Source organism: Lolium perenne, chromosome 2 (assembly GCF_019359855.2).
Source record: "Lolium perenne isolate Kyuss_39 chromosome 2, Kyuss_2.0, whole genome shotgun sequence".
Lineage (NCBI taxonomy): Eukaryota > Viridiplantae > Streptophyta > Magnoliopsida > Poales > Poaceae > Lolium > Lolium perenne.
Genome location: NC_067245.2, coordinates 103899891 through 103911728, shown reverse-complemented (window position 1 = coordinate 103911728; position 11838 = coordinate 103899891). Strand labels below are relative to the sequence as shown.

Here is an 11838-nt window from a genome sequence, read left to right as displayed (position 1 = left end):
CCCGTGATTTCTACCTTGTAATGATGCAATCAAGTACCAAAACTCAAGACGGGGGGGGGGGGGAAATCAACCTAGCAGCGTGCCCTCTTGCGCGATTCCTCATTGCCGTCGCCGTCCATCGAAGAAGCCAGCCGTGGAAGGGGAAATGCGGCAGGGCGGGGCGGGGCAGGGAAAGGCGGCGGCGGGCCGGGGAAACACGGTGGAGCGGCGGGGAAACGCGGCGGGGTGAGCCGCCGGAGCGAGGCCTGGCGGCGGCGGGGCTAGGTTTTGCTCTTGCGCTCGCCCCGTCGCTTGGCCCCGAGGCTGTGGCACTGTGTCGCTCGATACCGATTGGGGTTGGGGGAGGTCTTTTTTTTGCCAAAATCTGAGGGGGGTCGAACGACCCGGCTCGACCCAGTGGTGGCTCCACCCGTGGTTGAGCATGAGCGTCCTGATGGCTGCAATGAGCACATATGAAATTTCTAGGGTGAACTAGTTGCGCCAAGTCCTGGGGCATGAAGCTAGCAGTAGTATCTGCATATGAATGTTGAAGTCAACGACGATAATATGTTCAAACAGTTGCAGAAGGATTTGGTTGAGCATCAGTGGCATTGGGTGACCATAAAGATATTAAGTAGTCGTTAATATCACCTCATTTTCATGCATACTTTGAAATATTTAGATGTAATAAATAATTACTTTCAACCTGTTAATTTTAGTGAACAACCAAACTGTATTTCCGTGTCAATGCAAATGGAAGCGCACGCCATTTTAGCCGTATGATTTGGGTCCTCGGATTGGAGATGCGATGCTTGCTTTTGTGATTTCCGACGCCTTTAGTGCCTCCCACCTGTCACGCAAACCCGTTTGAGAGTTGGACTCCACCTCAACGTGGTCCACGCACGGAGAGACAAGGACATGGTGTCTCGCAGGTTCCTGGTCCGGCAGGCCCCCGCCGGCGAGGAGCACGCCGTCGAGTACGACACGGAGGACGGCCTCGACGTCCTCCGCTTCCAGATCTTCTCCCTCACCTCCGTCCCGCCCGACCTCCAGAAGGTTTGTTCGCCGCCCCGACCACGCACACACCCCGCGATCATCCTGGCGCTCTTCTCTGATGCGGTGTGATGCCCGTGCAGATCGTGGTGGAGGCGGATGGATCCGTGGTGGACGACGGCACCGACCTGGAGTCCATTTCCGAGGGCCTCCGCCTCGTATCCATCGACGAGGGGAACGACGCGGACGCCGCGGCGGCGGCGGCAAGGGCGCAGGAGAAGTCCGACGAGGAGCTCGCGAGGATGTTTCAGGTTAGTTGACATCCTTTGCAGTAGCTGATTGTCTTGTGCGATTCAAAATTGGACTAGGAGTTGACCAGTGATAATTTGGGGGGTAGGGTGACTTGGTTTTGCTGAGGAAACGGGTGTCAAATTAGCTGCATTTGGTCACATTCTGGTTTAGCTGTTACAGGATTGTTGGTCTTCATAATTTGGTTAGATTTAGCTCAGGTTTACTTTAAACCAGGTGGGAATTCATCTGTCGAGTAACTTGCCCCCATCCAGGTTGTTAGGTGGAAATAGGACGTTTAAGTGTTGTTATCCTACTGGGGGAAGAGCAGGTGAGATACTGAGGTGGAGCAAGAAGCATGAAGTTTGGTGAAACATGGACACTGCGGTTTGGATGGCCTTAATGGGTTTTGTTGTACTGTTTACAGTTGTTCGAGATCGGTTTTGTTCGATTGGCCATTGAAAATGAGCAGAGGCATGCTTTATTTTGGTGGAGTCTAGCTGCGCCTGTTCAAACTTGAATAGCTGTATTGCGCGGATGACAATGAAATGAAGCAATTCCTTGTTCAACTACTTTGCCCAGGGGAACCGAGAGATAAGTCCAACTAGGGCATTTCGGAATGTAGGAATGGAATGTCATGACATGCCACAGGAATTGCTAATAGTTATCTGGTTGCACAACAGGATAGCACATGAATTTTTTTTCTATAGAGACCGAGTGCATGCCCAGATAACTACAACTTTAGCAATCCTGTGCTCCTCACAAGCTCCTCACTCGGTGAGGAGCTTTATGGATTTGGGTGTAGGAAATAAACCCTTGGGCCTTGTTTGGTACTAGTGTATTTTTAGGAATTTGTGTGAATTATCCCGGTCTAATCCCAAATCCCGACGTGTCCCCAAAAGCCCTTTTGGCTCTATTGTATTGGGTCGGTGCTATTCCCACTTTTCCTCAGACCTCAGTGTATTTTCCTCAAGACCCAATACACCACCGCTCCCTTGTGTAATGGGGATTTCATGCGACCGATCCCTACAAAAACACTAAACAATGCCTTAGGGATTTTGAAGGTTTCACTCCTTTGAACCAAAAGGCATCTATAGAAAAAATTCATTACGGGTTAGATATGCAGAATTCTTTTGAAAATCCTTCAATCTGAAATGTCGTAACCAGTTTCAACATTCCAACTATGCTTATTTCTTGAAAATTTCCTAGGCGGAAGAAGAGGCACTTCTGCTACAGCAGTACAGCATACAAAATGACGGAGGAGAGATGTTCAGAGAAAGAGTTGAGCCATACCTGCGCCAGGTTCTGAAGGTATGTAACAGGATTTTGTTTCGTTTGCAAAGCATTTCATTATATTCTGGCTGTTTCTGGTTCTTGTCTCTTGACACTTTTTTTTGGATGTAGTATGAGGATCCAATGCGTCAGGAAGCAGCACTGAAAACTGTTCCAGTAGATGAACTTAAGGAGAAGGCGCTGATCTCACTGGCCAAGGTTTCCATTTCTGCTTCTGACCTTCTGTTAGTTTATTCTTATGTTTTCAGCTTGATTTTCTCAATATTTTCAACATGGTCAGGTTTTGTTGAATTTATTGATAAAGAATATCTTTGTTGGTTACAAGTTTGGCTCCAAGGTTGTTGTATTTTACTGCTCTCTTGCAGATTTTAACACCATGGCTGCGTCTTGATATTTTGTTATTGTAATTATGTTGATTGCTATGTTACATTCTATGTTTGAATAGATGTGTTGACAGAAATTCTTACACAAGATTTTTTAGTAGGAAGGGACCTTCAGTCCTTCGAAAAATGAAGAGGATCATGCCTTTCTGTTGCAATTGCTTTTCTGGTTTAAGCAATCATTCAGGTTACTGAAACACTCTCATGTCCCAGCTTTCAGTCATTGCTTTCTTCAAATGATGAGTGTTGTGTATCTGCTATCATGTATACTCTTTGGCTTTACTTTCTCCGTTTTGAAACATATAAAGAGGGACCTTGAATTCATTCTCTGAAAATTAGCTATTTGAAATATTAAACAGTGCCGTCAAAGGAGTCAATCAAAGAAGAACATGACTGAATGATCACTACGCCCCTAATGAATAACTCTGGTGGTATTTGCATGGATCCACTTTAGCTTATGGAAGATAGTTTTTTTTTCCTGAACACGTTGTGAAATACCTGTCATTTCTTATCAGTAGAAGAATGCCGAGAAAGAACAACTTACAACTCACTAACGGTGGGATGACCAATAAATGCAGATAAGATCAAAACAGAGGCTAAACCAGAACAAAAACCAACACCGACAAACCAAAATATTGCCTTATCCTTATCTAATCTTCAAGCAAAGACAAAATTGAAGCTATCTTTCTGAGTGTCTGTACTTGGATTTCTACACTTTCATGATGCTCCGTACACAGTGCACAGTCTGTGCATGTGATGGAATAGCCTACAGTGGAGCTCATACGTTTCATTATCTAACAGTGATGCTTATCTTTGCAGATGGGTTAATGCCGCACCTTGTGACAGCTGTGATCGTGAGACATCTATGGTTGGAATGGGCAACCCACTTCCCTCGGAGATTGAATTTGGTGCCTCACGTGTCGAGATCTATAGGTAGCAGTTGAATTTTATTTAATATCTTAATTCGAATTTAATTTAGAAGGTTCATGTTTCCTTCAACAGCATGCAATTAGACATACAAGTAAATCTAATTCTAGTAACTGAAGCTTGTTTACTGTTGGAGCTACTCTGGCAAGATTATCCCTTTAGGTGTAATCTGTGAGACAACTTATGTTACAGGAACAGAAAGTAATGGAAATTTCCAATATTCTCTAGCAACATTCACATAGTATGCATTAACCATGATTTCAGATCCAAATTTGTCACACATGCTGAGAAACGAAAAACAAAACAAAATCTGCTTTTTAGTATGATTGGAAGCTTGTCATTAGAATCCGTCACTATTCATGCCAGGATCTGTCTTCTTTGTTCTCTTGATGTGCGGACCATGCAGATCTGGAATTTTGTTCCATGGCAGATGCATCTTGTGTCAATGTTGTATTGTTTTGGACCTCCATCCTGCTAGATCTAATTTAAATGGGTGGTAGTGCCCAAGTTGACCCCTGGTTATGTTGCTACCATTTTCCCGCTCCATGTCTATGTTATTATTTATAAGGTGTAACTTCATCTGCTTCAGTTTGGCCTTTGTCAAGCATCATTCCGGAAAATTCTTTACTCTGGGACTGTAACTGCAGCATAAGACAAATCCTCGATGCACTTCCAAATGCCATCTCTATCTGAACAAATAAAGGCTCTCAGGATCAGGATCCTAGGGAGGATAGTTTTCAAGCTGATATTGTCAGGATTTATGAGTATGATAGGGTGGTAATTAGAAAATTGTGATTATAAAGATCATTGGCTCTACTAGATCACTTCCGTATGGTCCTGAGTTAGATCCTACTTAGTATCTGGACTGAAATGGCCCCACAGGATTGCGGTATCATAAGATCCTATAATACCAGAATGAATGTACTTGTATCCTAACTCTATCTCCTTTCTCAGCTGATGCTACACGATCAATATTCTTAGAACTTCATTTGCATGTACTGACATATTCTATTTTTAGGTGCAACCATTGTTCTAGTATCACCCGTTTCCCAAGGTACAATGATCCATATAAGGTATGAGTGAGCTGACCCAGTCTCTTGTGATCCAGGTTGAGTGTTTTTTTTAACCAAACTGGGAATTGATATTTCTTGCTTTGAAGCTTATACAAACTAGGAAAGGGCGTTGTGGAGAATGGGCAAATTGCTTCACATTCTACTGCCGAGCTTTTGGATATGAAGCTCGTTTGGTTAGTTTTATGAAGCTCATAAATTCATCTTAGCTATAAAGGATTATAGTTTCAGCATAGTGATTCCATATTTGTCAAATGGGTCCACCCTTTTGTCTTTCCCTGTCTGTGCCTTTCACGTCTTACATATTACACACTATTTGTTCACTAAATTTGTCGGCACGAAAAATATGGCTCAGATTCCCCATCCAAATAACTGTTTCTGCAATGCTTTGAATCTTATGCGGATCCTATTAATAAAATATGGATGCCATTATTTTTAGATTTTCTATCCTAAATTCCAGATTACACATTTGAATATGATAAATCAAGATATGTATTTTCTGCAGCATGTTTGATTAATAGGACCTGAATCATGTTAGAAGATAAAAACGGTTTTATTTTAGAGGATCAGACCTGTTTCATTAAGAACTAGACTTCTCCACATGAGGTCTGTTTTGGACTCTCCAGCTAATACACTTTTGATAATATTAAACTAAAAAAATCGGGTAGGTATCTTTCTAGTCTTTCCACTACTACAATCTGTTCTTCATCATAGGACCATGATGATGGAGTATGGAGCTAATTTCTTTTTTATCATTATATGTGCCACTGAAATACTGAACACTAGGCTAGACTCGTGACTGATTTATGTCTCGTGAAAATGGTTCCAGTCTCTGTTTCTTGTGAGTTCTGTTTCATCATTCAGTTTGTAAGCATCCTTGGCAATAGAACATAGATTAGGGATGACAAAGAAGGGAGGAGAAATTGATAACTGTTCTTATTGATTAACTTGGCAGATTGATTTGTATATGGGGGTGCGCCTTATAGAAAGGGAAATAACATGACCCTCAAGAAAGAAATTTATCTTTAACTCTCTTGAATTTTCTACTTAAATAATATGCTTTATTTATTTAAATACTGCCTATTATAGTCATGCACATAACACAGTTGCTTTAGTTTTCTCCAAAAAGCATTTATTCGAGTGCTCGTTCTATCTCTGTATTGCTGCCACTCTTGTATGTGTGTTAGTAGTCCTGAGTTTATATGGTCCACTGGTGACTAGTCCTTCCTCTTAGTCAAGTTCAATCAAATATGCTTTTTTTTGTAAAGGCAATTTAAGTTCTGCTACAGTTCTGCGTAGAGCAACAACGAATCTGTAACTGTTTAGTTCTACTGTGGCCAATAAATTGAACATGCTTACTGTTTACTTTACAGATTCTGGATTTCACTGATCATGTGTGGACAGAATGTTATTCAAACTTGTATGGGAGGTTAGTTTAACCTTCTGCTCCTTCTATTGCAGTATTCTGTTATCCTTATTAATGCCACACCTCTGGAATGTTTAGATGGATGCACCTAGATCCATGCGAAGGAGTCTATGATAATCCATTGTTGTATGAGAAAGGGTACTATAATTCTGCCCAAGTGATTTCTGCAGATCAATTTGCCATACAATTAATCTGATAATTTGTCTAATTTTCACTGCATACTGATGTGGTGTTGCATGGATTTTCTAGGTGGAGCAAGAAGTTAGATTATGCCATTGCTATTTCAAAAGATGGAGTACGCGATGTAACAAAACGCTACACCAGAAAGTGGCACGAGGTATAGTTTTTCGCTTGGTTAGGGCCTGTTTTGGGGGTGGGTAACCTTTGTTGTTTGTTATAAATTGTTTTCATTTTTTATCTCGTGTCACACACCTTTACATTTCAGGTTCTCTCTAGGCGAACAATTACTTCAGAGGATACAGTTTCAGCTGTTCTACTGAATATAACTGGGAAGTGTCGTAGTGGATTGTCAACTGATGAACTCTCAGGCATAGAAAACCGTGACATTCAAGAGTCTGAGGAGCTTACCAAAGCTGCATATCTTGAAGTCAACAACAGCATATCTTTACCTGGAAGGCAAAGTGGTTCTGTGGAGTGGAGAACAGCAAGGTTAGAATTGGGCCAAGGAGACTCACTCAGTTGCTCATCATGTCCTGTTCGGAAATGCGTGGATGCTCATGTTTCAAAAATATATGATGCTCTTTCAGCGGTTCTTTCTCATTTTTGTGATACAAACATCCCTAAAGGAAGAATCATTGAAGTTTTTGACACATTGAGGAGCTTGATGCAAAATCTTAAAGATGCCAACTTCAGAAGCAGGAGAGTTACATTGGACCAAAAATCACAACAACTTTTTGAGGATATACTTCCCTTTGCTGAAAGATTGCTTTCTGCTATTTCTTTGAAAATGGAATTAGGCACTGATGGAGATCTATCTGTGGCTACAGATGGAAATCTAATACACACATCCTTGGCATTACCAGTAGCACTAGATGCAGTTGATGAGATACTGAGTAACTATAAGAACAATATCTTTTACACGAAAGGTCATCAATTCCCAAGAGGCAATAGGCTCTGCTCAGGTTCAGTCCTTGCAAGTAGTGAGCAACTCCCAGTTGGAATTGTATGTCTTGCAAATCTGCTAATCATTTCTATATATATGTATATCTTCCTCATGATTTGCCCTAAAATAGTAAAATCATTTCAGGCCACAGCGGCATTTGACGGAATTCGCTTGTCCAAATGGGAAGAACCTGACGGAGCCAAAGGTAATTTGGTTATAGCAACATTACTTTTTGTGCACACTCAATCTTAACATGATCTGATGAAAACGGTAGTGCGCAACCATGAGGGGCCTTATTACCTAGGTGGAGTCATATATTTTTTTTGTCAATCATGATAACTGAAGAAGTTTGACATCTGAATGATTTCCATTACTTTCAAACCTATTTGTTTCCCAGATGGATATATCCATTTGCTAGATTGGAACTTTGGAACTGACCTTATGGGGTCAGTTAGAATGTACCTGTCTCGAGTTTATTCTAAAAAACCGTTGCGGAATTTCATTAATGTCCATCAACAAGTGCTAGATGGCAAAACCTTTTGCTCCTAAGTTCCTCACCACCAATATCATCAACTTTTGGTAGTAGTGTCGGGTACTCTGGTCGATTGTTGTGCTGATGTTCTGCAGAATTTTCATGCTGTATTAAAGAACGTCAGTGAAATTGTTCCAAATGCTTACAAATGTGAAATTTTATTGATTTGCTATATTGGCTAACAAAATCATTATGCAGGATGTTGGCTAATATATAAATTGGATGATGGCCAAACTTGCGAGTTGGAGTCATATGATTTGATGTCAGCTAATGATGTTCCAGGGAGGGATCCAATGGACTGGTATGATAACAAAAACACCTGTTCCTTAATACTTTGGTACCTTGCAGGATACAAATACAGTTTGTATTAAAGTTTGACATTTGTACCCGCACTTTATCTACCATTGCATGTGAACTTCCAAGTTAAATTTGCTTGGTTGTCTGATGTGATTTTTTTTTGTCTGATGATAATCAAGCTTTATCCTTTATGTTATGCATGCAAAATAACTCATGCTTTCCTGTTGGCCCATAGCCCTGTAGGGGTCACCAGGCCAAGGTGGGGTCCCATCTCAACTACAGACACATATCCTTAGGATTTGCTAGAATTAGATTATATTTAAATCATATTAAATACCATAAGTTAGAGATAGCCTGCTTATATAAGATAATGACCCCTTGCCATCCCTTATAAAAAAGGAGAGCACATATCCGTTCTCAATTAATCAGAGAATAATCCAATCTGTTTCTGTCATTTTTAATTGCTGTTTCACTGACAAGATTGTTAAATTAAGTTGTTAAGAAAAAAGTGTTGCTTGCTACTTAAGATTTTCACATTGTTAATTGAAGTCGATGTCAGATATGTTACAAACTGTGCCAGCTTTTAATTTTCGAACTGGTGATATTCTGAGGATTTTGGATTGTCGAAAATATTCTCCAAGTGACTTAAAATGTTATGTTGCAGGGTTCTCGAAGGGAGCGCAGATGGAGGATCTACCTGGAGCACTATTGATCCTCGGAGTTCTGTAATGTTTGAAAGCCGTTTCTGTAGGAAATCATTTGCTGTTGACAAGAGCTACACGGCAAATGCATTTCGGTAGGCTCTATAATATTGGCTGGTATAGATGGGGTGCGTTATATTTTTTTCCTTGCACCTAAAACGGTTTTGCTCACCTCTGGCAGGTTTCGGTTTCTACGTGCAAGAGAATCCAGTGACAATCCAAGGTTTCAAATAGGATCCATTGACCTTTACGGGAAAAGCACATGACCTGTCACGGGAAGCGTGCTTAACTTGTGTCGAAAGCCCAACAAATGACATTTAAACCTTTCGAAGCACGCACTGAACCAATGGCTTGTCTGTACAAGCAAAAAACCCAGCAAAGTGGCATTTATTTACCTTATACCTTTTCAAAACATGGACTGGACAAGGTTGTTATCATCACCAGTATGTGGAACTAATATGTACTGCTTATCTTGGATGATCGTACTGTCAGGTTCTGATCTGGGCGAAGTCCTTCACTTGTTTTTTTCTATTCGATTGTGGCCTCTTGCTCCCACCAATTCCACTGGTTTGGTACCTACCGAGGTGAATCTTTATCATTTTTCCTCTTATGACATGCACAGCTTGGTTGGGTCCATCCTCAAGCGTCCACACATGCCCTTCAAGATCCTGATTCCACTATTCCATCCACACGAACGCCCAATGTATGCTGACACGATGGGTTCATATGGAGAATTCAAGTTCCTGGGTTCTCCATTCCCCCCACAAAAGAAAAGAAGGTTCATGGGTTTATGAACCTTTTGACGGATCATCTCACCATGTCTGCGTAAGAAGAAGGTCAACTAGTACCGAAGGAGCCTTCCGGTCCATAGTGCATGCATTTTGAATCACCATCGAAATACCGAGATGCTCTAAGATTTCTTTTACCCGCGAGCTTTGAAAAATATGCATGTCTGATACTCAGAGTCTAGCATGCATAAAGGACATTGGGAAACATACATAATGCGTCTATTTACCAAAACCCCATTGCGAGGTATAGCGTCAAGGAGTGACCGCCAACACTGGATCTTTATTTTCACTCGAGTCCTCAATAACCAAATTGTTTTCCACACCGGCCACGTACACGAGGAACCAAAAATTGTCCTTAGTTTTGGGCCATGTTGGTGATCCCACTTTCTATTGAAATTCCATGAAACAAAGTCCCTCGTCATATTGAAATTCCATGAAACAAAGTCCCTCGTCATATTCCTTGATAGATATTACTTAAATACCCCCTCCGTCTCATGAAACATGTTGATTTTTTTTTCAAAATTCGGATGTATCTAGATACGTACTATTTAGTGTCTAGATACATCTAAATTTATACAAATTAAATAGTGTCTAGATACATCTAAATTTATATAAATTTCAGATAAGTTTAACGGAGGGAGGGAGCATAACTTTCTCGGCTTTTAAGTCTACTAGTACAAATGCCCGTGCGTTGCTACGGGTCCTCAAATTTATTTCTCAACTCACATATATAATTCACAAGTCACTATAAAAAATCATAATAAATCAAAAATATCATAATTTACTATAGCATGATAATACCGAACGCAATAACAAGACATCATTTTTATTGATCTGCGTGGTTTCCGTTTCTAGTTCTTATTGTTACTCTTCTGTGGTAAGTTTCACACATGTGTTCTGTGTTGTCATAATTGTCAACTCAACAACCTCTCCATTTGAATTTATTATTGTCTCATAAAACGAGGGTGCTCGAAATACGGGTATAACTGAAGAAATACTTTTTTAATTAGTCCAAACAACACTTTTATACTCATAAATATTTGAAAACAACCTTGGATCATAGCCTTCTGTGTAACATACAAAATGGGCTTGCAAATCTTCAATAATAGCTAGGGTAAAAAACCGAAGAAAGAGCAATCGTTAAAAAAAGTTAATTTTTTAATTCGGTAGATTTCAATAATTTCTTCTTATTCTCTTGTTTTATTTTTGAGTTTTGGTGAATAAGATATTTTACTTTTTAGAATTTTGATAGCTACTTTTTTTGCAATTTGTCATATTCTTTTACGGATTACTCTTTTGCTTGTTCCTTTATCCCTCCCTTATTTTCTAACTAAGTGTATATACGGATCTAACATATATACATATATACCGAAATTACAAGTGTTGATGGATATTGCACAGTTTTCTAACTACAAACCAGTTTTCGAATGAAGTAAATTTTATGTAGAAGAGTATCGATTATTTTCTAGAAACAATTGTCAGAATTTTTTTAAAGTCGTGTGTTGCTGGGTTTTTCTTGCCCCGTAAAGATGCTAAACCGAAGACATTTTGTGATGAAGATAGCATAAACTACTGTAAAAATATGTTACCTCAAACCTTCATGCTCTCCAAATTTAATGAATATCAAGAGGTATTTGCGAAGAGAACGATTTTACCTTCCAAAAGAAATATTTAATTTTACCCTCCAAATGGAATTCTTACAAAGGTAATATAAGTATAGCGACTAACCTGATTATGCAAGCCACCAAAATTACTGGAACATGACTCCCAGTAATCTAGGTTTTATATATATTGTGGAATACATTATTAAAAAACACTATAACAAAAAAATTTAACACTTCAAATTATATATCTCTACAATTAGTCATGCACTGTGGTAATTAGACATTGATCATTTACTTGTGTTAAGAGAGATTATGAGATCAGTAAGTAGCATTAGAGCTAGTGTCCAGATATCCATACTAAATAAGACGATATGATTGGTCCAGTGGCTGTTGACTTTCAATACCAAGCGCACTATTTTTTTCTTATGCATTCTCAT

The 11838-nt window shown here is 39.9% G+C and overlaps 1 protein-coding gene across 1 annotated transcript; it reads left to right on the top strand.

Annotated features, from left to right (window-relative positions):
- Positions 1-819: 819 nt before the first annotated feature.
- Positions 820-9510, top strand: LOC127333768 (peptide-N(4)-(N-acetyl-beta-glucosaminyl)asparagine amidase). The gene is made up of 16 exons (XM_051360208.2): positions 820-1035; positions 1116-1283; positions 2470-2571; positions 2665-2751; positions 3038-3120; positions 3753-3866; positions 4879-4933; positions 5020-5106; positions 6304-6359; positions 6435-6494; positions 6606-6693; positions 6802-7539; positions 7624-7684; positions 8210-8312; positions 8973-9104; positions 9191-9510. Exons 1-16 carry the CDS (start codon positions 898-900, stop codon positions 9273-9275), a joined length of 2157 nt encoding a protein of 718 aa, XP_051216168.1. The 5' UTR covers positions 820-897; the 3' UTR covers positions 9276-9510.
- The last annotated feature ends 2328 nt before the right edge of the window (positions 9511-11838 follow it).